General features: G+C 32.8%; 2 protein-coding genes and 1 long non-coding RNA gene across 3 annotated transcripts; all 3 read right to left on the reverse strand.

The window, feature by feature from the left end:
* Positions 1–5,611: 5,611 nt before the first annotated feature.
* LOC132280059 (uncharacterized) lies at positions 5,612–11,080 on the reverse strand. Its single transcript, XR_009471447.1, has 2 exons — positions 8,315–11,080; positions 5,612–7,709 (listed from the first exon to the last, which is right to left on the reverse strand). It is a non-coding gene; the product is annotated as an uncharacterized LOC132280059 (long non-coding RNA).
* An 870-nt stretch (positions 11,081–11,950) lies between these two features.
* On the reverse strand, positions 11,951–17,379 carry LOC132280058 (probable protein phosphatase 2C 10). Its single transcript, XM_059782165.1, has 5 exons — positions 16,895–17,379; positions 15,403–15,639; positions 15,018–15,294; positions 12,409–12,563; positions 11,951–12,268 (listed from the first exon to the last, which is right to left on the reverse strand). The coding sequence occupies exons 1-5, from the start codon at positions 16,946–16,948 to the stop codon at positions 12,128–12,130; spliced, it is 864 nt and encodes a 287-aa protein (XP_059638148.1). The 5' UTR covers positions 16,949–17,379; the 3' UTR covers positions 11,951–12,127.
* Positions 17,380–20,751: 3,372 nt separating this feature from the next.
* LOC132279077 (uncharacterized) lies at positions 20,752–23,459 on the reverse strand. Its single transcript, XM_059781009.1, has 2 exons — positions 23,147–23,459; positions 20,752–21,668 (listed from the first exon to the last, which is right to left on the reverse strand). The coding sequence occupies exon 2, from the start codon at positions 21,665–21,667 to the stop codon at positions 20,972–20,974; it is 696 nt and encodes a 231-aa protein (XP_059636992.1). The 5' UTR covers position 21,668; positions 23,147–23,459; the 3' UTR covers positions 20,752–20,971.
* Positions 23,460–26,606: the final 3,147 nt, after the last annotated feature.

Raw genomic sequence — 26,606 nt, forward strand, 5'->3', positions numbered from 1 at the left:
ATGGATGGATTTATGTTATGTTTGGTTGGATGGAATGATTGAGGAGGGATGGATGAGAGGGAGGATAAAAAAGTTTTTTCGTGTTTAATTGGAGGGAAGGGAAAAGTGGGAGGAAGGAAAAAAAAATTATTTTCAGAATCTTTAAGAATGTTTCAATGCTATCTCTATCTCGGTCTCATGCTGAAATAAAACTAGAAATAAATTTTTTTTAAAGAAGTACAAAATCAAGAAAAGCAAACTAAAAGATGTAAAATTAACAAGTTGCTTGTCAGTTGGATGAAGGGTTGAGATGTGATCACGTGAGAGATGGAGGGGTGGAAAAAAAAGATTTTTTTGTGTTGTGCGGTGAGTTTCGCGAAAGAGAGAGAAATGGGGTCACAGGTGGTATAGAGAGAAGGTTGATATATATATACTATAGAGAGAGAAAATGTAACATACCTAAACAATTTAGGCAATGAAACATTCATTCATTGCCTAACTCTACCTAATTGTACTTTTTTCCTAAATAAAAAGACATTATTTTACACTACAAATAAAAATAAAAACGTTAATACAAATATTTAGCAATAATCCTGCTAATTCTTAAAAAATAAATAGGGAATGGGCTAGAAGAGTAAGGCGAAAGAAAATGTGCTATGCATTTCAATCAAATTTCGTATTATTTCAACACTCAGTCATTACAAACTCGAGTATGGTAGGCAGGCATGGACCTACCTGGGGACCGGGGGGGCGAATGCCCCTTCTGGAATTTTTTTTTCCTATTATATATTACACTTTTTTTAAAAATATATGTCATGCCCCCCCCCCCCCTGAAATTTCACAAATACCCCCCACTAGTAAGTTCTCAAAATATTTACTGACCCCCTCTGTGTTTTCTCCATCGACCTTTTTTTCTCGTTGTCAGAGCTTCTCTTTCATCCTCGCCTAGCCCTTATCCGTTTGCTTCTCTTTTCAATCCTCTGCTCTTCTGTTATTATTCCACAACTTTGGTCTCTAATCTCTCAACTTTCACACTGCAAATCGAAGGTAGGTCAACTGATCTTCTTCTTTTTTTATTGGTCCTCAAGAACTGAGTATTTGCTCGATTTTGGTTGATTTATCATTTATGTGTTAGATTTCTGTTCGAAATGAGAATTGATGATTCATTTTCAGCCTGTAAACTAAATTCGTATGTTGTTTACTGCTTAATCGTTCTTGATTTTGTCAGAGTGTGATTTAGGTTATGTAACTTATGTGCCTTTTCATGCTCTCTCTCTTGTCTTGAAACAATTAATTGACTAATTAATGTGTTAACCGCTAATACAATAACAAAGAAATATATATGATGAAGAATCGAAGATCTATTGTGTTATATGTGGTTTCTTTTTCCTCTTAAATATTATTTATTTATTTTTTTGGGTTTATTTTCTTTTCAAATCTCTTTCATTCAAATTGATCTAAAGAATTGGAAACAAAGAAGACATCTACATAACTTGGAGACTACCTGGAGACTTAAAACCTTTTGCCTACTCCTTTAAAGACATTAATTTTAAAAAAGAATAAAAAAATAGTAAAGAAACAAGAAACCAAGATTATGAACCTGCTTCTGACACCATATTCATCTAATACTGGTGTGTTTTACGTGTGTACACATGTATGATGTATGTATATAATATAACAATTGATGTTAGAAACATGCTCATTTTATGGGCAGTTGTATAATGTCCACAACAGAGGAATCAGATTTAGGCCATGATGAATAAGAGTATCCAAAGAACGGTTTATTTTAGTAGTGGACTTTTTTTCTTGGGGGGTTTTTTGGGTTGTGTTCGTGGTAGGTGACGAAGCGGATTGTTAGTTGAATGTAATGCTATAATCTTTGGAGCTCTCTTCTTCTTCTTTCCTTCCTTTTTTTTGTTTCCCCTTTTCTTAGTTTCTTTCAATTTTGTTTTTAAATGACCCAGGGGAAAGTAGAAGGTAACTAAAATAATCATTTGTGCCAAACTCGGGACATATGTACTTGTTGGTAAATACTAATCAATATAACCGATATAAAAAGGCTTTCTGGACACTTTGGTTGCTGAGATGCTTAACTCAATTCTCATTTAATCACCTGAAAAATGCAACTAATACTGGGAGTCTGGGAGTGTTCAGTGTTGTAACTTACAAGATTAATTTCTTTTGTATAGGTACGCCTTTTGATTTATTTTTTCTAATAGCAATGCATATGCAATTTTTGAATATTTAATTTTATTTTTATTTTTTATTTAATTTTATAATGCACAACAACACAGGTGCACAATTTATTATAATATGCAATTTTTGAATGTGTTTATTTTGTTGATGGGAAATTGATCACTAAGAAACCAAACTAAAATGTCGTCACTCTCCATAGGAAATTGATCAGTAATGGACAAATTTGTGACAAGAGGGTTGCCACCATCTCTAAGAAGATATGATGGCTTTTCAAATACAAGTGATATAGAGATCAACCTTGAGGATCTGGCTGCAGATCCTGGACTACGAACTTCGATATTAAATTACCATCCCGATGTCCGAGATCAAATATGGAGAGCATACATACTAAAGGGTCCTTGCCAACCTAAAAAATATCATTTTCCTTATAAGAGTTATGGGCAATGCTTACGACGATTCAACCCGGCATGGTTTAATGCATTTTCTACTTGGTTAGAATATAGCATAGATAAAGATGAAGCATATTGTCTATGTTACTATCTTTTAAAACCAAAAATTAGAGAACAATCGGGTGGTGATACCTTCGTGAGTGAAGGATTTTCTAATTGAAAGAAGGGTTTGAAAAAACTAAAAAGCCACGTTGGAGGTCCAAAAAGTGCCCATAACCAATGTTCGAGTATGTGCCAAGCATTAATGAAGCAAAAGCGACACATTCAGTCAATTTTCTTCAAGCAATCGGAGAAGACACGAATTGCTTATCGAACATGATTGATTGCATCAATTGATTGTGTTCGACATTTTTTGCGACAAGGTCTTGCATTTCGTGGTGATGATGAATCTGAGGATTCAAGCAACCAAGGGAATTTTCTTGAGACAAAATAAGACATTAATGTAGTTACATCACAAAATGCTCCTGAAAATCACAAATTAATGACACCTAAGATCCAAAAGGACATTGTTAATGCCATTGCATTGGAGACTCTCAATGTTATTATCGGAGATATTGGTGATGCTTTTTTTCTATTCTAATTGATGAATCTCGGGATGTATCAACAAATGAGCAAATGGCTTGTGTTTTACGGTATGTGAACAAGAATGGACATGTAGTTGAATGTTTTGTGGGTCTAGTGCATGTTTCTGATACCACTTCCATCTCACTCAAGAAAGCGATTGATGCTTTATTTTCTAGACATGGGTTGAGCATTTCTAGATTACGAGGGCAAGGTTATGATGGGGCTAGTAATATGTGAGGTCAGTTCAATGGTCTCAAAACTCTCATCTTGAAGGAGAATGAATGTGCTTTTTACATTCATTGTTTTGCCCATCAACTCCAATTGGCTCTCGTGGGTATGGCAAAAAAACACGAGGATATTGTTTCTCTTTTTACTTTTGTTGCTAATCTTATAAATATAGTTGGTGGTTCATGTAAACGTTGTGATATTCTTCGAGAGAATTAAGCTTCTATAGTTACCGATGCACTTAACAATGGTGAGCTTTCAAGTGGGCAAGGCCTAAATCAAAACACTTCTCTTAAACGAGCTAGTGATACACGTTGGGGTTCACATTATGACACTTTAATTAGCGTGATTATTATGTTTTCAACTATTGTTACTATACTTGATACACTTGCAGAGGATGGGTCATTAGAAAAAAAGTTTGAAGTAAATCTTTTATTGGAATTTATACAATCCTTTAACTTCATATTTTGTTTGCATTTAATGAGAGCTGTTTTGGGAATTACAAATGATTTGTCAAAGGCACTTCAAAAGAAAGATTAAGATATTGTGGTTGTTATGTCCTTGGTCAAATTAAGCAAGGTCCAATTACAAAGGATGAGGGAAAGTGGATGGGATTCTTTACTCAATGAAGTTTCTTCTTTTTGTGTGAAACATGACATTCCTATTCCTAATATGGATGATACATTTCTACCTCAAGGAAGACTACGACGTAGAGCTCATGACAAGTCGAACTTGCATCATTATCGTGTTGATCTGTTTTATTCCATCATAGATATGCAGCTTCAGGAGCTAACTAGTCGTTTTTCTTAAATGAGTTCGAGTTGTTGTTTTGTGTGGCTTGCTTGTCTCCGGATGATTCATTTTGTGCTTTTGAAAAGCAAAAACCAATCCGCTTTTGCTCAATTTTATCCAAAAGAATTTTCTCCACATGCTCTCATAAGACTTGGTGATCAACTTGAGAATTATATTGTGGATATGCGTTCTAAAAACGAGTTTGAAGGATTAAAAGAGATTGGTGACCTTGCGAAAACAAATGGTGGAAACCAAAAGAGATAAGGTACATTCACTAGTTTATTTGCTTGTGACATTAACGTTGATCCTACCAGTTGCAGCTACTAATGTAGAGAGGGCATTTTCCGCTATGAATATCGTGAAGAACCATACAACGTTTTCAAAATATGAAAAGTCGTCGGGGACAATTGTAAATGTGCTCAATGATTCAATGAACAAAAAAAATATTTTTGCCTATTATGATGATCTGCATTGTAAATGTGTTCAGTGAGATCTTTTTGGGACGCGTTCACCTTTTGAACACCTTTAATAAATTTGCTTAATTAAAAAAAAAAAACAAAAAAAAATTGTTATTTAAAGAACGCCCATTGTTATTAAAAGAACCCCCTTGACATAATTTCCTGTGTCGTCACCGATGGCAGGCTGTGAAGACGCCGTTTTCCGAATATTATTACCTATATTCTCAAAACAAATGTTTCCAAATCAAGTAACAGTTTCAATATTTAAAAGCTGAAATTTGTGTTAATCGATAAAAATAGAACCTTATCTTTTTTTTCAACAATTATGTCATTTCTTTTAATGAAAGAGTCCAAGGCATTTAATTCGACTTGCGCGGCACTTAGGAGTGCTACATATTGGTCAAATTTTGCAGCTATTCCCATAGAATATTTGTATACGGTTGGATTTAGAACTCATTTGTTTTAATATCCATGTTACCCAGGGATGGGACGAGAATCTCAATCCCCAGCTCTATTCTCCCTGAATTTTTCAATTTCCATCCCCACTTAAAATTTTACCACCACCCCCATACTTGCCCCGGACCACTTATCCCTCCCCATCCTCGACCCCAATTAACATATATTACTTTTTAAAAAGAACAAATATATATATTTTTTATTTTCATACATATACACTAAATCTAATTTAGTAATAAATTATTAAATGTAAGAATATATTAGTAATTTAACACTTAATCGGGATGGGGCAAAGGTGGATTTACTCCGCCCCCGACGGGTTTTCAAAATTTACCTCCATTCCTATCCCCGTTTACATAAAAGGGTCTCCATCCCCGCTATAAACGGGACAGAAACCGGCGGGGATGGTGAATTTGCCATCCCTAATGTCACCCTTATGCTTTGTATAAAACTCATTTCTTTTATGCCATTGCAGCTGAAAGGAGAGGTAAATACAAATACAAACGCACAGACACATATATATATATAAGAACCACAAAATCATCTCTAACAATAAATAGAGATTATCATTATTATTACATCCCGGAAAGAAGTTATTACTCCCCTGACAAGAACAGCGGAGCTACATATACTGCCGAGCTACATATACCGCCGCTTGAAAATGCATTTTAGAGACCGAAAATACCATCTGCTAGGAGAATGCTTGGGTATAAGTCGAGCTAGTGCTTAGAAAAATGAGTGCAACAAGTTCAAAAAACAATTTCTATTACTTGGAATGAGAAAAAAAAAAAGGTATTTTAGTGATAATGCTTGGGTATAAGTCGAGCTAGTGCTTAGAAAAATGAATGCAACAAGTTCAAAAAACAATTTCTATTACTTGGAATGACAAAAAAAAAAAGGTATTTTAGTGATAGGTTCTATAGGAACTGGACGATCCTATTTGGTCAAATCCCTAGCGACAAACTCCTCCTTTCATTACGGTATCTCTGAACAAGTTCCTGGATAACAAGCCTAAAGGTTTTCTTATTGATGATATCAATATTGAGGATAGTGACGATATTGATGCTAGTGACGATATTGACGATATCGATCATGACCTTGATACGGAGCTGGAGCTGCTAACTATGATGAATGCGCTAACTATGGATATTATGCCGAAAATAGACCGATTTTATATCATCCTTCAATTCGAATTAGCAAAAGCAATGTCTCCTTGCATAATATGGATTAAACCCATCCCGGCACCCTTCACACCTATATGAGTCCATGTAACATAAATTCTTAAAACATAAATAGAAGTTCATTTTGATTGGGAATGGGATAGAAAAGAAAGGTGAAAGAAAATGTGAAGTTCATGTACCTTAGTTATCGCATTATTTCCACAATTGTCATAACCAACTCAGAGTATAGTAGGCTACTAAGATAGATTCATGAAGACAATGTTTTCCAAAAATTATTACCTTATATTATGAAAACAAATGTTTCCAAACCAAGCAACCACACAAAACAGAAACTTACCAAAACACTAGTATGGTGATAAGCATTAAACACAATCATTTAGCATAATATTCTTCTCGCAACACAAGTAAAGAACACAAGCACCTTACTTTGAGTTTATGAATAAAACAAAAGTTCAAAATTGACATGTCATTTCAATCTGATAAATTAAATATACTGCAACCATAATTAATGTTGTAAAGGATAGCTCAACAGACTTTCATTGTGTTTCACTGTTTCTCTAAATTCTACCTTCCAACCAAATCCAATAACAGGTTTTTAAACTTACAATAATCAATCAAGTATTATTTTTATAAGATACTATCAAAGAGAAAATAGTGTAGAAGACTCATGGCATTTAATGTGATTTTCAGGAATTATGATAATTTCTTTTAATGTAGGAGTGCGTGCCATTAGTCAAGTGTCAAGAATACACATTAAAAAGGTCATTATTCCTGAAATATTTGTGTACTGATGGATTCAATACTCATTAGATTTATTATCCATCCACTCTATGCCATTAGCCCATTGTTAATAATAGAATTATGTAAAACATTAATTTTATTATTATTTTTGTTAGAGTATTTTAGCACTTTTCTTGTATGCTGTAAAGTTGATTATTGTCAGGTTAAGGGGGTTATATGGTGAATAAACTCAAATGTGGGTCCTATCCACTATTTCAAAGGGATAAGAATCCTTGAGTTAGACAAATTGGCCTAACAAATAGGCCTAAGAATCATTTTTCATGGTAGAATTACAGTTAATTTATCACATTGAATGCCAGGTGTAGAGCTCGAGAAAGTTTTATATATAAAGATTGAGGATATAAAAATTATTAGGTAGTCCGAAATCTTGTAGTCCTGACTAATCACAAAATGCTGACACATTTGGTGCATCATGTGATTGGTAAGGACCATATGGTCCCAAACTAGCTTAATAATTTCTTACTAAGGATACTAAGAACAACATGAAAGGGCATCTCAGTTTAATTTTTTTGTTTACAATAAAGACTCAAATAGTGTAAGTAAAACTTCCATTCACTTGTGTGGTGAGTTGCTACCATAGCCACCAAACAACGGCGCCTAGCATTTCCCTATAAACAAAAAAGTAACAATGCAATCTTTACTACATGCTTTGCCTAAATGTCACAATCTTGAATAATAAAAACATAATCAAAATTACATGCTGCAGCAAGTGTCTATTTTGCCTGTCCCAAGACAGGCATTAATCAAAATTACTAATGATGCAAATATGTCAACTTATGAGAAACATGATGGTTTTAGGGTAGACATCAAGACAAATGATCCATATTAATCTTATACTAAATATGGTTGCAAAGAAGATTTAGAAAATTAATGGGGATCTAAAACAAAGACAAACAACTCTGTTCAGATATAAAATTAGTATAAATATTAATTTCATGCAATATCTAGGCAAGACAAAGTTACGACAGAAAAACAAAATAAATTAATTTTCTAATGGAAATGTACCAAATAAGGGGAGACCAAAGTAGCAAGAACCACAGCTCTGGTTTAAACTAAACCCCTAAAACTTTGGAGATTAAATATATGCCTCTAGAACAAAGCCATCAAGAAACAGATCATCAGATCTATGCCTTTGCAGCTGAAAGGAGAGGCAAAATATACACAATTACATACATACATAAATAAACATAAATATATATGAATTATGACATACCAGTATGAAGTTGCTTAACACTTTATGAGTATCAATGCATTCTAGGGCTTTAAAATGGTTGACCGAATGCATTCTAGGGTGTTGCAATTGTTGACCAAAAATACCGGCTGCGTTCTGGGTATGCGTCAACCTACTGCTTGAAGTTGGAAATAATGAGAGTAAAGAGAGGTGGTGACACTTTGGAAATAGAAAAAAAAATATATATTTTTTATTCATGTATTACTATTTTAAGAAAAAAAATCAAACATTTTAACTAATATACTGTATTTATATTTTTCCATTATTCTCTCTTCAACTTTTCTTTTCAATTTATCCTGTACCAAACGATAAAAACTTATTTCCTACCATACGCAACATGAATCTCACATTATTTCACTCTCCAAATAAATAGAAAATTAGATCACAAAAGTAGAAATTAAATGAATATACTTTTTAAAACTGAAAAATAAACTTAATAATCAAAGATAAAGAAAAGTAAACTACTAGAGACAATATTATGTGAAGACCACAATAATTTATGTTGTTTACTTCTTAAAAATGTAAATACCCAAATTGAATAAATAAATAGCCTTGTTCCCTTAAATTTATAAAATATTGTTTGTCTAATTTGTCTTTATATACACAACCAGGGCGGAATAATTGTAGTCTGGCCCCATACAACATATAAGGTATTTTTTTTTTAATTTTTTTTTAAATGTATACTAAAATTTCTAAATAATGCCCTTCCTAAAAAAAAAAATTAAATTTTAAAATTATTATCAACTTTATATTACTTTTCTCTTTTACTCTTCAAATTCTTTTAATTTCCTTTTCCTTTTTTTTTTAAATAAATAAATTTTCCTAATTGTTATTTAAAAGGAAAATTTATCTAACCACGAATAATAATTACTGCAATTGTAATTGTTATGTTTTAGGAAGACTTAATAGGACTAGAATCCCTACCCTCTTCTTTGAAGGTGGGGAGGTTGTAAGCACTTTCTGTAAACATAATCATTTACCAGTATATTCTCCAAACTAATATTTAGCATTATATCCTCCAAAACCAACATCTAGCATCACATTATCCAAAACTAAGGATAACTTGACATACTAAAGCTTTAAGCTTTAACATCTCATATTCCTCCAACTTTTCAGCAACTATGAATAGAATGAAACACAGAGAAATGTTTTTACTAAAAATTATCACTATTTATCTAATAAAAACAGAAAAATAGAAAGAGAGATATATCTATTAAAAAAATAACAAAGGGGAGCCACAAAAGGAAGGTCACAAACTCCAAATAAGACTTTTGATGAGACTAATATATGACTTCAGAACAAAGCAATCAATAAATTGATCCTACTTGTATATATGTCCATGCAGCAGAAAGAAGAGACATTGTATCACAACATTAAGAATAAATGGATAATGGATAAACACAAAATGATTCAGCTTAAAAGAATTCCGAGGATTTTCAAGCAGTTTAATTAGTGACTTTGAGACTAACATATCAAACAGGCTTATGCTTAAGAAGAATTAAAATCCAAAATATGGAAAGCACAAATCTAAGAATAAGGCAAAGAAGTTCATAGAATTTTGCATTATAAATGAGAGAAATGCTAGCCACAGTCGCTTAACAACGGTGGCATCACGCTCGCAGCACCAGTTAAGAACACAAGCCCCTTACTTTGAGTTTATGAATAAATCAAAAGCTCAAAATTGACATGCCCTTTGAATTTGATAAATCTACCATACAGACACCATTACTAATGTTGTAAAGGATAGCTCAACACACTTTCATTCTTCGTCTCACTCTTCCCTTCATCTCTAAATTCTACCTTCAAACCAAATCCAATAATAAGGGTTTTAAATTCACCATAATTAATCAAGAAATTATTAAGTAGTCTGGAATCATGTAGTTCTAGACAGTCACAAGATACTAACACATTTGGTGTATCTTGTGATTGGCGGTCAACACCATATGATCTCAAACCACCTAATAATTTCTCACTAAGGATTCTAAGAACAACATGAAAGGGCATCTCAATTTATTTTTTGTTTACAATAAAATACTCAAGTAGTGTAAAGCTTCCATTAAGTTGTGCAACAGGCTGCTACCATAGTCGCCAAACAACCGCACCTAGCATTTCTCTATTTATAAAAAATAAATAAACAAATAAAATAAAATAAAAAAAGTAACAATGCGATCTTTACCACATGCTTTGCCTAAATGTCACAACCTTGAATAATAAAAACATAATCAAAATTCATGCGGCAGCAAGTGTCTCTTTTGCCTGTCCCAACACCACCATTAATCAAAATTATTATATCCAATGCAATCAAACTTGAGACAAATGATCCATATTAATCTTATGCTTTTTATGGTTGCCAAGAAGACTTAGAAAATTAATGGGGATCTAAAACAAAGCCAAATCAACTCTGTTTATATATAAATTAGTATAAATATCAATTTCATGCAATATCTAGGCAACCAAACGGAGCACAAAGCTACTACAGAAAAAGCAAAATAAATTAATTTTCCAACGGAAATGTACCAAATAAGGGGAGACCAGAGTAGCAACAACACCAGCTCTGGTTTAAACTAAACCCCTAAAATTTTGGAGATTAAATATATGCCTCCAGAACAAAGCCATCAAGAAACAGATCATCAGATCTATGCCTTTGCAGCTGAAAGGAGAGGCAAAATATACGCAAATAGACATATATATATATATATATATATATATATATGAACTACAAAATCATCTATGATAATAGCTATTATGACATACCAGTATGAAAAGTTTGCTCATAACTTCCTGACGAGAGAGACATTGTATCATTTGGCTGGCAATATATAGGACGGAACAACTGACCAATGTGTGTGGCGGCTTTAAAATGCATTCTAGGGTTTTTGTAATTGTTGACCGACAATACCGTCTACTAGCGGCTGCGTTTGGGAAAGAGTCCACCTGATGCTTGGGAATAATGAGTAATGTGACACTTTGCCACTTTGGTAGTATATTCTTTTATCACTATTAAAACATATTTTTCAAACATCTTAAATAATATACTGTATTTATATTTTTTCTTTATTCTCACTTTCAACTCTTCTTTTCAATTTTTCTTGTACCAAATATTAAAAAGTTATTTTTTACCATGTGCAACATGATTTTGAAGTGCCATGACTCTCTTATTTATTAATCTAATATCTAATCTAGCCTTAACATTTTTTTTTTCTTTTCTTCTTATTATCAAACAATATTTTAATTGTTATATTTGTCAAGTATTATATTTCTTATACTCATTAATTAACATATTATTTTACAATGATTTTTTTTTTTTTTTTTTTTTTTTTTTCCCTTTAGTTATTGTCTTATTTTTGTTTAAATATATTTTGCCTGCTTATTAAAACTCTTTATTCATTTATTATATATTACTATTAAATCTTGAAAGCTTGACTAACTGAGGGCAATCGACCAAGAACTGAAAGCATGTAAAGTCAAAACTTATAATTCCTCCATTTACAATCAACTCCATGTTTCTTCCTTTACAGAGTGATGCTTGTCATTGCATAACTTAATTAGACAATAGACAACAGAAACAATACAGAACACTGAACACCAAACATAAATAAAAAATAAAATAAACTAAAATAAAAAACAAATAACAAAGATCTTTTATTCCCTCCTTATTTTATTAGCATTCTCATAGTTTATAGCCAGGAACCTGTAAGAATCATCCAAACTGAGTATAAACAGGTGGTGTCTATTGTGAAGAAACTCTTATTTTACAGACAGGCAACAGAAACAATATGCTGCAAAAAGGAGGTTTTATCTGCCAAATCTAACAACTACACAAGATATATCATCTTTACTGTCTCTCTTCAATGCCTCGGCTGTTAATTGCTTGGCTGCTTTCTGGGGATCTCTGATTCTTCTTGCAATATCAACTGCCTCTTGATTAGCCATTACCTGGATTGATCTCACATGTCAGAAAAAAAAAAAAAAAACTAATTACGCTAACAATTTTTATTTTTCATCTATGATCTATGCAACCACTTAAATTCACCACAATCTGCCACCCGGTTTATGCAAATGTGGTAGCGACTCACCTTCCAGAGACCATCGCTTGCAAGGATAAATATATCGGTATTGACATCAATGGTGGTATCTTGAATGTCAGGATCTGATCGCAAGTGTGACTTGAGGCTTTTATCTCCAAAAGCACGAGAAACAGCCAGCTGCCCATTCACTCTAGGGACATCCCCTGATAATAAAGTGGAAAAAGCTTCACTTTTTTCGTTCTTTATTTTATTTCTTTTCTTTTAAGCAAGAGACGGCGGTTTCAACATCCATATAAAACTTCAGCCCAACTAGGAGCCTTGCTCAGTAAAATTATAATACCAGCCAAATATTTTTCATTCAAGTACAATAAAAGAAATACCAAAGAACTAATTTTCATTCAAGGATGTGCAAGTCATGCTGCAGTTTAGGGTACATGGGAGAAAGATGCACAAAACATGCTCATACTCCTCGAGTTAAGACTTGCATCATATAACTGACCAATTAATATTGAAGTTCCTATGCTCCTAACAATAATGTTTCATGTTAAATACACACTTAAAGCAAGTCATTCTGGAGAATCTTGAAACACCAGACAAAACTACTTACCTGTGCAAGTTCAATTTAATTTATTAAGTATTTGTAATTCCTGATTTGCTAAATACATGTTTTTGAGTCTTGAATTTATGCTGCAGTTAAGTGACAGAAACGCGTAGGTGAAAGAAGTGAAAACTTCAGCAACTCTCTCTAATTAAGTGCTAAAATGAAAAGACTTGATACTGAAAATCCAACTCAATTAAACTAATAGAATTAGTATGTGCTTGTCTGCCCTGTAAAAATTGATTGACTCAATTACACTTTACATAAAATGTGAAAGTATACATCAATCATCCAAAATGGTGCTGCCATAACGAAATGAGTCGTCATAAAAACTTCACAAAAATGGTTGTCAGTATTATTTAAAATGGGGTATTAAACACTTCAAATGCAACACATATGACAATGAGTCCATCCATGTGAAATCCGAATAAGTCCAGGAATATAGAAAGTGATTCTAAAGGAATGGAAGGAAAACTTGAAGCATTATACAAAGCAAGAAAATTAAGGTACTGAAATACCAAAAATTGAAGTAACTTTTCAGAAACAGGGAGAAAGGCGATAAGCACGAATTGGTCGTTTAAACTATAACTGAATAATATATTGTTTTTCATAAACTATTGCCCAGACAGTGACTCGAGAGGGGATTTAGAACTATAGCACTGAGCAATGCCTCACACTAGCTGCATACCAGGCTCATAAGCTGTATACTTCTTTTTATCCGATTTCTGGACCCTGACACACTTCAAGATTGTTTCTGATGGGTGTACTTTTTTATTATTATTCTCAAGAAACCCTTGCCTAGGGTATCCTCACATTCAGGTATGGGAAAACTATGAAACTCTTTAGTTGAGATCTGTTCATCATCATACTTGTTAAAGAAAACTCCACCTAAGATATGTGCCTCTGCAGAGGGTAATGAATTCTTTGTGCCTGCTACTATAATTGTCATTTTATTTATTTATTTATTTTGGGATCAGGTACGTACTCACACACGTTATCCACACGGGTTTGAACCCCCCCCTCCTCTTTGAGGGTAGGGAGGTTATACCATTGGGTTAATGGCCCATTGGTTACTATAATTGTTACTGTGTCCCAAATTGCCTTGTTTACTTTGTCATACGAAGAGGAATGACACTGTAAGCATGCATCCAAGATCTCCCAAGGAAGAGCTAGTAAGAAGGCTCCCATTCGATTATATGACAGCTTCTAAGGGCTATAATTCCCACCTTCAGATTGACATGGCATACCCAAGAGTGTATATTTATCTATTACTAAATCCCTTGAGACTTATCGGGTTGTAGAATTATACAATCCTCAAGCATCCGCTTCAGTGCATGTTATCACAGAATTCATTTCTTTAATAGGCCACAGTTAGACCCCTCGGTTAAAATGCATTCCTTGTCATGCTATGGTACAATCTCAATCAGGGCTTGTAATAATAATAATTACCATGAGATACAAATAAACTGAAAATTCAAAAAGACCTAACAAAACGATCTACAGGCTTCAAAAGTTCATAAATTTAAACAATGTAGAAGATATTTTCAGTTCCTCTATTTCTTATGATAATTTTTTTTTTTTTTGGGTGCATTTGAAGTGACTGCACCTCCGCCCAACATCTAAATGGACTTCTTCAAGTTATATGAAAAGGACATAAAACAGTATCAGTTGATAGTGTTATCAATGTGCGCCGATATTTCATCCTTTAAAAAAAGAAAAAGAAAAAAAGAAGAAGCAAGATCCTATGATGTGACTCTTATTATGCATTGACCAATGATTTAGTATCATTACTTAAAAACATAAACAGGTGGCAGGGACAGGACAAGAAACTTGGAGTTGATTTTCTCCCAAGAATCCCTACCAAAAATAAAAATTGAAGTGCAAACTATAAAAACCCAAATAAGAAATTTTGAAGCCATCTGCCCGCTTCAGAGAAGATGAGTAAATATTGAGTGATTTGACAATTCTGATTGTTTAGAAACATATTGGTAATGTCCACATTTAACTTTAGAAATGTGAATAATCAATCTATCATTGAACAATGGTTTCAGGAAAGAACCTGGCATTGTTGAGACAAAGCCTCCTTTATGTTCGATGCTCCCTCTTTCCGTGTTAGGCTCGTGGTCTATGGTCATTTGTATCGCTTGACCCCCTCTTGAGAGAACTGCTCGAGAATCTCCCACATTGGCTACCCATAACCTTTGGCCATTCATCAGAATCGCTGTAACAGCAGTAGACCCACCTCTCCCCAAGTTGGAAGTGTTCGAAAGAATTTCTTGATCGGTTTTCTCATAGGCTTTCAAGATAGATCGATTTAGATCAGTCCAAAACTCTTCCTAGAATATTTGACCCCACAAGCATAAGATACATCCTTGAATATTAATTTTGTTCCAAAATAAGTCAAATAGGTAATCAACCATTACAAATTTGAATCAACAACCCACCTCCTTTAAGATGCTGGCAAACAAATTCTTCTGTAAGTAGGCAGGCACACCATCCCCCAAATGGCCATCATAAATAGCAAAGAGTCCAAGCTCATGTCCTTCTATCTGCATGAACTCAGCAACATGGTAATCCTCCATGGGATGATTAGCTTTCCCTTTTACTAGGCTGAAACCATACTTGATTTGACCTTCATTGCTTTTTCCCTTACCAGAACTATATGAAGATACTCCTACAAACTAAATACAAAAAAAACACCCAAAATAATCAACAACAAAAAAAGAAAAATAAAAAACTTCAACCTCAAATGGAAGAAGAAGAAGAAATCCTCTGTAGTCCACAGGCAGAAAAGATTCAGAAAGTAGGAATAAATTAGTAATACATTTCTATGTGGCCCTAATTTTGTTTCGGCCCGGTATATAAGGGAATTTAGGGTTTGGAGTGGGTAGTGAGATAACACTGAAAATCGCAGGAAAGAGAGTGACAGCGGGAGCTAGGGTTTGGGGGCTGAATCTTGAAATCTTAGATTTTTGCATAGTGAAATCTTTCGTGGGATCTTCATCGTGGACGTAGCCTAGATTTTCGGTGAACCACGTAAATCTTTGTGTTCTTTGTGTGTGGCGTGTTTGTTTTTCTTCATAATTAGTGAAATTTATGGTAAAACACTCAATGAGATAACAACAGTTGGAAAATAACAAAACTTAATTAAGTACAACTTTCATTACAAGAGAATTTATCACCAGACTTGAATACAATAAGAAAGCAACTTCTTTTAGTTTGTTTACATTTTTTAGTCATACTGAAAAAACCATCTTATTAGAGCACTTATGCTAAACAAAAACAGCAGAAAACTTGCTAATTCTAGTGATAAATTATTTCATTCTTAGTAGTTCTTTTTTTTTTTTTTTTTTTTTTTTTTTTTTTTTTTTTTTTTGTGGGTTAAAAGGAGACCAATTGAAAAAATTTCACCAAATCATTTTATAATTTTTTTCTCAACCTTGGAATGTACCTTTGCTGGATATTAAAGAATCCGCATGGTTTAAGTTAACCGGGTTCTGCTAAAACGTGTGTGGATGTCCTGAAAAATTGTATGGCCTTACCTACATTTTATGTAAAATTTCAGTGTAGAAATCTACCAAAAAACAGCTGTTAGCTTGGATGTTATCTCTTCTCACCCCAAAAGGGACAGGTCCAAGGTACAAATCCTGATCAGCACGCATGTGTGTGAATTTATAGGAAAACCCAAAAATAATAATGGTAATGGTAATAAATAATTAATCAAATAAAAAATCATTACCAAGAATTATGGAGAAGTTCCATATACACATAAACATTCAAATTCAAGGGAAATCAAATACAGTCCTCTAAAATCTCTAATCATATTTCAAACTTATCCACTGCTTACATGATTCCCATGATATATATGTGTATGTGTGTAATTTTATCGAGCATGTAAACTGCAATACTGATAAACACGAAACGAAGAAAAATTACCTGAACCCAGATAGCTTTGAAACAGCATAAGCTATCCATTACAGAATCTGCCATGAGATAAACTTGGGACTGAAACTAATCTCTCATCATCCACCACTTATAGACAACTCCGATCAAACTTCCAAACAAAACCCACTTAAAAAAAATCACAATTCTTCCCCGAAACTACAGAGTACAAGACTTGATCGTTGAACAAAGACCATCAATCAGAACCCATGAATTAAAATGCAAAAAACGCGGAAGTTGGGTTTTTCAGTAGTTCCTTACCGATTAGAAGGCAAGAGAGTGAATAAATGCTAGAAATGGGTAAAAACTTGTTGGTTGGTAATACTATGACTTTTGTTGTTGAATTTTTCTTCTTTATGAGTTTTTTTTGGCACTAAGAACTGAATTATGAAGGAGATGTAAAATACATATAAATACGGGTCCAGAGTCCAGACCTGTAGTCAACGCACGGTCTTCATAAATGGGTCAACTTTATGTAAAGCCTTCCCGTGAAACAGGGATTTGTATATGAGTGGTGTTAACGCGGATTCGGCCTGCTGTCACCGTGATTCGCAAGTCGCAAATCACAAAAACCCTTATGGAAAATGGACCGACTAACAAAAATAACTACCCGGCAATATTTAATTAGCATGAAAAATGATATTTTTGTGATACTATCTTACTTAACGTGGCGGGACACGTCCAATCTCTCACTTTATCCCAAATTTCTGTCTCAAACTCTGTCGTTGTTTGTTTCTCAACTTCTTAGCATAAATTTAGAGCCCTAAAAATATCTCAAACTCCATCACCCATTTGTTCTCTTCCCTCACATGGGACATCTCAAATACTTTTGCATTGATTTGGATTCCCAACTCTTTGGTCTGTGCAATGTTCACTCTGGTTGACTCTCACACTTCATTCCTAATTTTATTTTATTTTATTTTTTTATTATTATTATTTTTTTTCGCATAAATTTGTAACCTAACTTTAATCTCTCATCTCATTCTCTCACTTCTGTGAAATTTAGGACTGAAAATTCAAGATCTGAAATAATAAGGCTTAAAAAATACGATAGGAAAGTAAGGAAAACAGTTTCACAAAACAGAACTATATATATATATATATACATTCAGAAAATCAAAAAATATTTCACATAAACTTAAATCCAAATCAAATCGAATATATATATGTATATATATATATATATATATATATACATTCAGAAAAATCATAAAATATTTCACATAAACTTAAATCCAAATCAAATCGAGAGGCCGTTTTTGTTTGTTGTAATTCAATGATTTTTCTTACTATGTTGTTGGAGGTAATATGTTTGTTTTAAAAATGAATAAATAAATAAAAGAAGCAAATAAGAGTTTTCATTTGACACATATTCAGTCATCATTTGACATGGATTCAGCCACGTAAAGAGTCGTTAGTAGTAGGTTTTTTTATAATCGGGCAAAATAGCATCACTCTAATTAGTATATATTGTAATTGTTAACATTATATGACCACCAATAGTAAGAGGGTGGTCGCTCCTAATGGATTTGAAAATTTTAAATTTGTCGCCGATTTGTTATCTCATGGTTCGGATCGAATTAGATCCACGGATTGAGATTTTTTCTAAATAGTACAATATTATTTATTTTTTAATTATAACCTAATAGATAAAATTTCAGTTTATCATTAACCAATACCTTAAAGTCAATGATCATCAACTAATTAAATTAATTAATACATTCTTTAAATATATATATATATATATCTCATGGATAGGATCAAATAAGATCGAACTCACGAATCGGATTGAATTTTTAACAGTTTAATTCGTGATTCGATTTGTGAGTTACAGATTGGATTTTCTGAATCTGCCACCGATTCATGCGTGTAGCAATCCGATCCGATTGGACTGGATTGGATCGGATTCTCAAATTATTTGCCCCACCCTGACCAATAACTTATTTTTCAGGTAGGTATATGAAAGTTCAAATTTCTATAAAAATAAGTGGGTGTTTGTTTCGTGATAATAATAGTAATAATAATAATAATAATAATCTAACAACAGGGCGCATATTATCTGATGTCATAATTTCTCACAATGACCTGCACTCTTAATTTTCTTTTTAGGATTGAATGTGTGACATTACATGATATTCAATTAATGCTCCCCCTAACAATGCTCTTAGTTGGTATTGTGGAATGTGATTCTAAGATTCACTTGGTCAATATTTGACTTGCCATGTGGTCCACCTTTTGCTGACATGGAGTATGCCACATGTCAAGTGCTTATTTGGCACTTCATTGTACAGAAGTTGTATTTTTATTAGCCAAAATTTTCCCTACACAATATTCAATAAACGCAAGCTTGCTTGAGATTGTGAGGTTATCAAATTGAAGACATATGTGAGAGCTCTTAAAATTATTTTCTGAGAAAATGGTGAAAAGTGGTGGTTTCACTTTCTTTGGAAAAATAAGTGAAAACAAGAGCAAAAACTTTAGTGTAAATTTTTATTTGTTTTTTCGGCAAAGCCCAATTACTCAGAGAGTTCCTGGAAGTTGAATTTTTCGTTGAATTTTTCCACTCCATACATCAGCCTAGAATGACTTTTTTAGTTATGCTTTTCAACTTCATTTTATGAAAGTGTAGTTTAAACCAAATTAAAATAAAAATATAAAATAAAAACACCGAAGCAAGTTGTAACACAATTCTCTCTTATCAGGTGTCACAACATTGTCAATTATAGACTTTTCTTTTTGTTTTTTTATCGGAACCAAAAAGACCAAACAAACGAGCCAATTCGACAAAAATCTGAACAACTCGAATCTTACCATATTCACACAAGCAGAAAATCAGAAATAAAGATATATATATATATATATATTTCCTGTCAAGTAAACATAAGCAAGTAGATGTCTTAACTCAAAATCAGTGTAACTCGAATTCCTGTCATCACGCTTGAAGGCAGCCCTTGTTTTCTTGAAAGAGACCAAATATTCTTATTTCAGCAAACATGGGAACCTCAATTTGTATTCAACATACTGAGAAAATAAGAGGCTCCAAAATCATTCATCAAAACAAAAAGAAAATACCAAAGCAAAAAATTATGTGAAATTACTGAAGAATGAGTTTATGTCACAAAATCCACTCAAGCCATAAGTTTTGCTACTGTATGTCTTTGAGTAATTGATACACTCAATAAAGGCATGAAATATCAACAAATAAGCAGAACCCTAGAACTGAGACATAACAAAACAACATGGGAAATACCAGAACTTTGCAACAAATAGGACTACCAATGACAAAAAAACATATATGTCATCTCTTAAAATAGCGAAAACTGTGCTTCTTACAAATGAAAAGCATGTCATTTCTTAAAATAATGAAAACAAGTCTATACATTAACACATGTTATTTCAAATTTTGCATAGGCAGAAGTATAATCTCTCATAACATACATGATACAATCATACAATAACGATTTGAATTTCCTAAAGCATCAAATATCCCCAAGCAGTGACAATCAATCGTCAATTGCAACCACCATAAAACACACACGGGAAGTAAGAAGCCTAGAAGCTAATGAACTCAGTCATTCTTGCAGGTTGCATGTCCCTTCCAAGGTCTAATTTCCAAATCTCAAAGTTCAAAAGATGCAAAAGTAAAGATAGAATGGATACAGTGATTCATCATTTTAGCAATGGTCCCAAAGTATTCATCAAATTTCATATGATGTAGCATCAATTACCCTTCCCAATACCACAACATACTTTCAATATGGTTATTTCACCCCATTAAGCACGAAACAGAATATCAAAACAAACATCACAGATTAATATATAACAATGACCTCGTTGCTCATTAAGAACTCTGGGCAATTTATGAACATTCACAGAACAATAAAGCAACTTTCAAAGTTCTAAAGAAGATGACAAGAAAAAAACCATTATAATTACATACACCAAAAAGAAGAAGAAGAAACAAGTAAATGGATCCATGAAACATATAGATGAAATTCATGAACTTTATTGTAAAATATATGATTTCTGAAAGTAGTATTAAGAGCTTGGAAGTTAATTAATTAAAACTATTCAAAATTCAATATCCAACCATTTCGTGAAGTAGACACAAGTCTGCGGGGAGATGAGACCATCAGGTGAGCACTGAGTTATCCTGGGACAAACCCCACATGGAATTGAAGCCATGGCCCCTGTTTTTGGGCCTTGCCCAGTTGCACTCCTATAACAAACTGTTCCCATTGGAATAGAAGCATATTCTCCTAATCCAGTGCTCTTCACCTCTATGATCTCATTGTCCAAAACCATACACCTAAGTATCTGCGCAATTTGCTGTGGCGTGCATTCATCCTTGGTGATTCTATTCTTCTTGAAGAAGTCAGTGATCGCCTCTAGTGTCGCAACTTTCAACTTGCGTATGATTCCTTCGCATGCTTTTTTAAGAACACCAATGAAAGTTGTATCAAGATTCCCCCCAACATACCATGCACCACCAGTTACATCCTTTGACGGTTCGAACTCTGTTGCCATATAGAGCTTTCTCCCCTTGCTTTGGATGTTCACCACCTCTTTTATCAGCTTCTGGGCAAGGAGCAACTTCACCACTTTATCAACCTCTTTATCAGGGAGATTTGTTTCTCGTTTCAAGTCTCCTTTCCAGATTCCCATATCTTCTTTACCTTTGATCAGATTTAATATTTTACCCTCAGGTGTCTGAGCAGAACTTGAGTCTTCTCTTTTCCTTTTAACGGCTGCTTGTGATCGGCTCATTCTTATTGAAAAGAAAATATACGAGACAGGGAAGGATAGGAAAGACAGGAACAGGATAATGTATATTAAAATGCTATTTGCAATTAATTTTCTTCTAAATATACAAATATATATATATATATATATATATATATACATTCATGAAAAGCTCGGTTAAATTTCTTCTACTCCATAATGTACAAGTTCATGAACTGAGCCTACAATTTTCCAAGATTGTCTCATAGTTGACACTGAAGTTAGATTTGTTTACTTAGGAAACAACACTTATGACGTGAGTCCGAGATAATTATGAACAGTAAAATCTAATTGCAATTCCATGAGTAAGGGCATAAGACGACTTTTCCTATTAATTGCACGAATAAAGGTATAACAAGACATTTGTATCTAGCTATATGATTATGAAACCTAGTATCTGATTATTGTCCATTGCATGCTATTAAAAATTTAAAAGAATAATTAAAAATAAAATAAAAACCCTTTTTCATGTACAGATAATTTTCCTCCGCAGAGAAAATGCCATCAACAATCAACCAACTGCCCAAAAGCAGAAATTCTCCTTACCATTACAAGATAAATCCAGAAATTCTATCTAACAATTTGAGTAAAAGGAATAAGATCAGAACACAACATATATACATATTCAAGGGCGGATCCAGGATTTCTCAATGGGGTGGGCTAAATCAAAATATATCAACTAAAATCAACTGTTGTTTAATTCAATTTTAGTTTATTAACAATGTTTCTTTAGACAATTTACTGATTAAGGCATAGAAAATCCTATTTGGGTAATTAATAAAAAAAATTACCAATTTATTTCTGAACAATTCACCACTCAGTACCCTATCTCTTCTTTTGGCCAATTTACTAATCCTATTTGAGAATCTACTAGTGGAAGCAGAGTGCAAGGTAGGTAGTTCATGGCAAGCCCCTTCCAACACTATGGAATTCACTCAAAAGCATGCTTTTCGTATGTATTTTAATTTTCAAGAAGTAACTTTAGAGCTTTACCCCATATTAACTAAAGTTCTTGTTATGATTTTATTTTTTTTAGTTCTGAAAAGATTTCCATCTTCAAAAAGCTTGGCATGTTGATAAAAATTGTTTCAGCTTCAATCTCTGCAGATTTCTAATCCAATTCATATTTTTTTTTTCTTTTTTCATGCCCAGATTCCAATTTTCTTGTAGACATAATTGACAACAAAAAAAAAAAAGAAAAAGAAAAAAAAAGAAATAGAAGTTACAGAAAAATAAATAAATATATATATCTATATATATATTTGTTTTGCTGAAATAAAATGTAGAGTACGATGATTACCTCAAAATGCAATGCAAATTTTGCTACTTTATATTGTAAAAAAAAAAAATTATATAAAAAAGATAATAAAAAATTTCACCAAATAGGATTTAGTTTGCAAAACAAGAATTACAGAGCTTGATTAGTTGATCTATAAAAAAAAATTAAACAAAACCCATACATACAAGTTAGCAGTTGCAGAGAGAGAGAGGGGGTCAAGCTTGAGAGTTGAGAGACAGCGGCTGAAGCTTGCGAACGGCGAACCCGAACTGGAACAGCGGGCGATGCAGACTGAAAGATATGGGTTTTGATTTTTTGAACAATCTGAAATGATATGCCGATATGGGTTTTGATATAGGTTATTGGTTTTGAACTTCTGATTCTTGTAGATTTTCTAGTTTGCAGTTGCAGAGAGAGAGAGAGAGAGATGGAGGGCAAGTTCAGAGTTGAGAACGAGAATAGAGAAGGAGGTGATTGGGGAGGGGGGGAAATGATTTGCCCTAAAAATATATATATTTTTCTTGTTGCCCATCATCCATGGGCCTATAATTTTGAGGCCCATTAGTCGCCTTGGGTCAGGGCCAGATTGGGCTTATTTGGCTTGGGCCTTTATTTTAGTATAGTATAGTAATTTTTTTTTTTTTTTTTTTGTGTAGGCTCAAGCCCACCAGAGCCTAACCCTATATCCTCAAATTCCAGAGAATACAACATATATACATAGTTTCAGCAAAATACAAATCAGAACAAAACAAAATATAATATAATCCACAAGAAAACACCTATACACAGAAACAAACTGAAAGCAGAGAAAATTATATCAATTACAACAATCAGAAAAGGAAAATTGAATATCAAGCCTCGAACCTTATCCAAATGGGTCGTATATAGTACAAATAGACCTTAAATCCAAACTGGCTTGTAAGGAATAATGATTAGTAGGAAAATAGAATATCAGCAATTATAATCTCAAAATTTATATTTACTAGTGTTGTGTATACACACATTGAAATAAATTTATATTAAACACAGAGAGAGAGAGAGAGAGAGAGAGAGAGAGAGAGAGAACCTGAGACCGTGAGGGACTGCGACCAAAGAATAGAACCTAATCGGCAGTGAGGGTTTGGAAGGGGAGAGAGAGATGGGCGAAGGCTTCGAAAGAGATTAGGGGCTTCATTAATCCTCTAATCAGTGAAGCGACTATATGTTTGTCTGGTTTGGGGAATAATAGGAAATGAAGCAAGCCTATTCTGAAATATAACTAATATTTGTTAGAAAATGATTAAATGGAAATTGCAAACAAATATAAAAATAAAAAAATAAGGGAGTTTTTTTTTTTTTTTTTTTTTTTTTGTCAACACTTCAAAGTTTGATTAGTAGGAAAAAAAAAAGTTACAGACAAAATTACTTCATACTAGTTTTGTCATCAAATTTTCTTACAAAAAAAAAAAAAAAGCACAAAAATTTTAATTTCTGGTTAAAGTTGTACTCAGTATGAACTTACAATAATGCGGTAAGTTTTATGCAATAAAATTGTAATATTTTTATGGAATAATATATTAGTAATAAGTTTACAAAACTTTTTGTTATTTTTTTAAAAAGAAAAAAGCAAATAGGGTGCAATCCCTAAAAAAGAAGAGTGTAAATATGTCCTCCCCAAATAAATATCTAATACCATGCATTATTAATTTTGATCTTAAATTAAGGACACGATCATAATATTAATCCACCTTAAATATAGAGGGGCATAGTGGGAAAGTCAAAGAAATGATTTATTCTCCCTTTTTTTTATTTTTATTTTTTTAACTTTTAGGCTCCGTTTGTTTGGATGTAAAATATTTTTCCATTCTTTGGTGTTTAGTTGTCGTAAAATATTTAAGAAAAAAAAATTAAAATCTTAAAAAAAATAATTTACCTATCAATTTTTAACAAGTTATTTAACACTTCTCGGATGGACTCGATTTCAATCTCGAACTAAACCTTTACCAAATACTGAAACACTAAAATAAAAAATAAATTTTTTACCAAAAGAAAAATATTTTATGTTGAAACAAACGATACCTTGATTACTAAACATGTGCTAAAATCATTTCAGTTTGATTTTGGAGTCATATTGAAAGCGGATATATATATATATATATATATTCCCTATTTAAAGCGGATATTATCTACCAATTAAAAGAAAACAAGTTTACAATGTAATATTTATTATAATATACATTTTATTTATAACAGTTAGATTTTGTTCTAGTGACTGTATATTGTAAACTAAAGGATTTTTTTTTTATTTTATTTTTTATTTTTAAAATTGAAACTACCATCATAAAATCGGACCAAACTATATAGAGTTTTGGATCCTCTCTAACTATATAGGGTATTGGAAAAGTGCAAAAAAAATCCTTTGAAGTTTCATCAAATGAGCACAATCTCAATCTCTGTAATTTTAAAAGTGAACAACTTGTACTCTTGCATCGCGAGCACTTTTCATCTGATGTTATTGTGTATTTATCAAGCTACCCCGTATAATTAATTTTTTTTATAAAAAGTAAAAAAAAAAAAAAAAATCATAAAAGGCACAATGCCTTAAAAACCCTCTACAGTAAACTAATGCATTACATGACCATAAATTGACTAAGTGTGTAACTCTTAAAAAAATAATTTACCTATCAATTTTGAACAAGTTATTTAACACTCATTGGATGGACTCGATTTCAATTTCGAACTAAACCTTTGCCAAATACTGAAACACTAAAATAAAAAATAAATTTTTACATGAAAAGAAAAATATTTTATGTTGAAACAAACGAAACCTTGATTACTAAACATGTGCTAAAATCATTTTAGCTTGATTTTGGAGTCATATTGAAAGCGGATATATATATATATATATTCCCTATTTAAAGCAGATATTATCTACCAATTAAAAGAAAACAAGTTTACAATGTAATATATATTATAATATATATTTTATTTAGGGTAAATTAGACTCAGATTCCCTGAGGTTAGGTCATATCTCAGGTAGATGAAAATTTTGGTTTTAGATTTCACTTATATTTGAATTACTGGTTTAACATTTCACTTACATCCTAAATGTCAATTTTTGATGGAGTTATACTACTTTTGAAGTGTTAAATGATTATGTCACCTTTTGACCTCATGTTGACTATTTCTATGACCAAACTACTCCCAGCACACCTTTTCTCTTCTTCGTATTCTCAGAGCATCATCATCCCAATTAACCAAGCAATCTCGACATATACACACACATACTAAACAGCCACACACACACACACACACACACACACGTACAAAACAACCATATATATGTAGATATATATATATACACACACATACAAAACATATATATATAAACACACATCCAATGGTTGCAATCAAAGCAATCCCACATACAAAGGTTGCAACTTGCAAGCGGAGTTTGAGTTCTGAAGACTGTCCTTGATATAGACTGAGTCACCCCACTTAACCCTAGATAGGTAAGGAATTGAATAAAGTTAGCCAACCTACTACTATCATACTAGACTGTTGACCGCGATGCCGCTGCATAACAACCCCCTTCGCTAGCGCCCCGTGCCTCTCCTTCCCCAATCAGCACAAATAGGAGTGGACATACCAAACAACCAAACAGGG

The sequence above is a fragment of the Cornus florida genome, unplaced genomic scaffold, assembly GCF_030987335.1.
Source record: "Cornus florida cultivar Cherokee Brave unplaced genomic scaffold, ASM3098733v1 CherokeeBrave_3.0.0_Hap2_Chr10, whole genome shotgun sequence".
Lineage (NCBI taxonomy): Eukaryota > Viridiplantae > Streptophyta > Magnoliopsida > Cornales > Cornaceae > Cornus > Cornus florida.

Bases quoted from the DNA above. Each gene is read 5' to 3' on its own strand.
- LOC132280058 (XM_059782165.1), bottom strand. From the start codon at position 16,948: ATGGCAGATTCTGTAATGGATAGCTTATGCTGTTTCAAAGCTATCTGG. The intron at 15,640-16,894 runs GTAATTTTTCTT...TTTTGTATTTAG, and splicing joins TCAAAGCTATCTGGGTTCAG to TTTGTAGGAGTATCTTCATA. The intron at 12,564-15,017 runs GTTCTTTCCTGA...CTTTATTATCAG, and splicing joins CTTTGTCTCAACAATGCCAG to GGGATGTCCCTAGAGTGAAT.
- LOC132279077 (XM_059781009.1), bottom strand. From the start codon at position 21,667: ATGAGCCGATCACAAGCAGCCGTTAAAAGGAAAAGAGAAGACTCAAGT.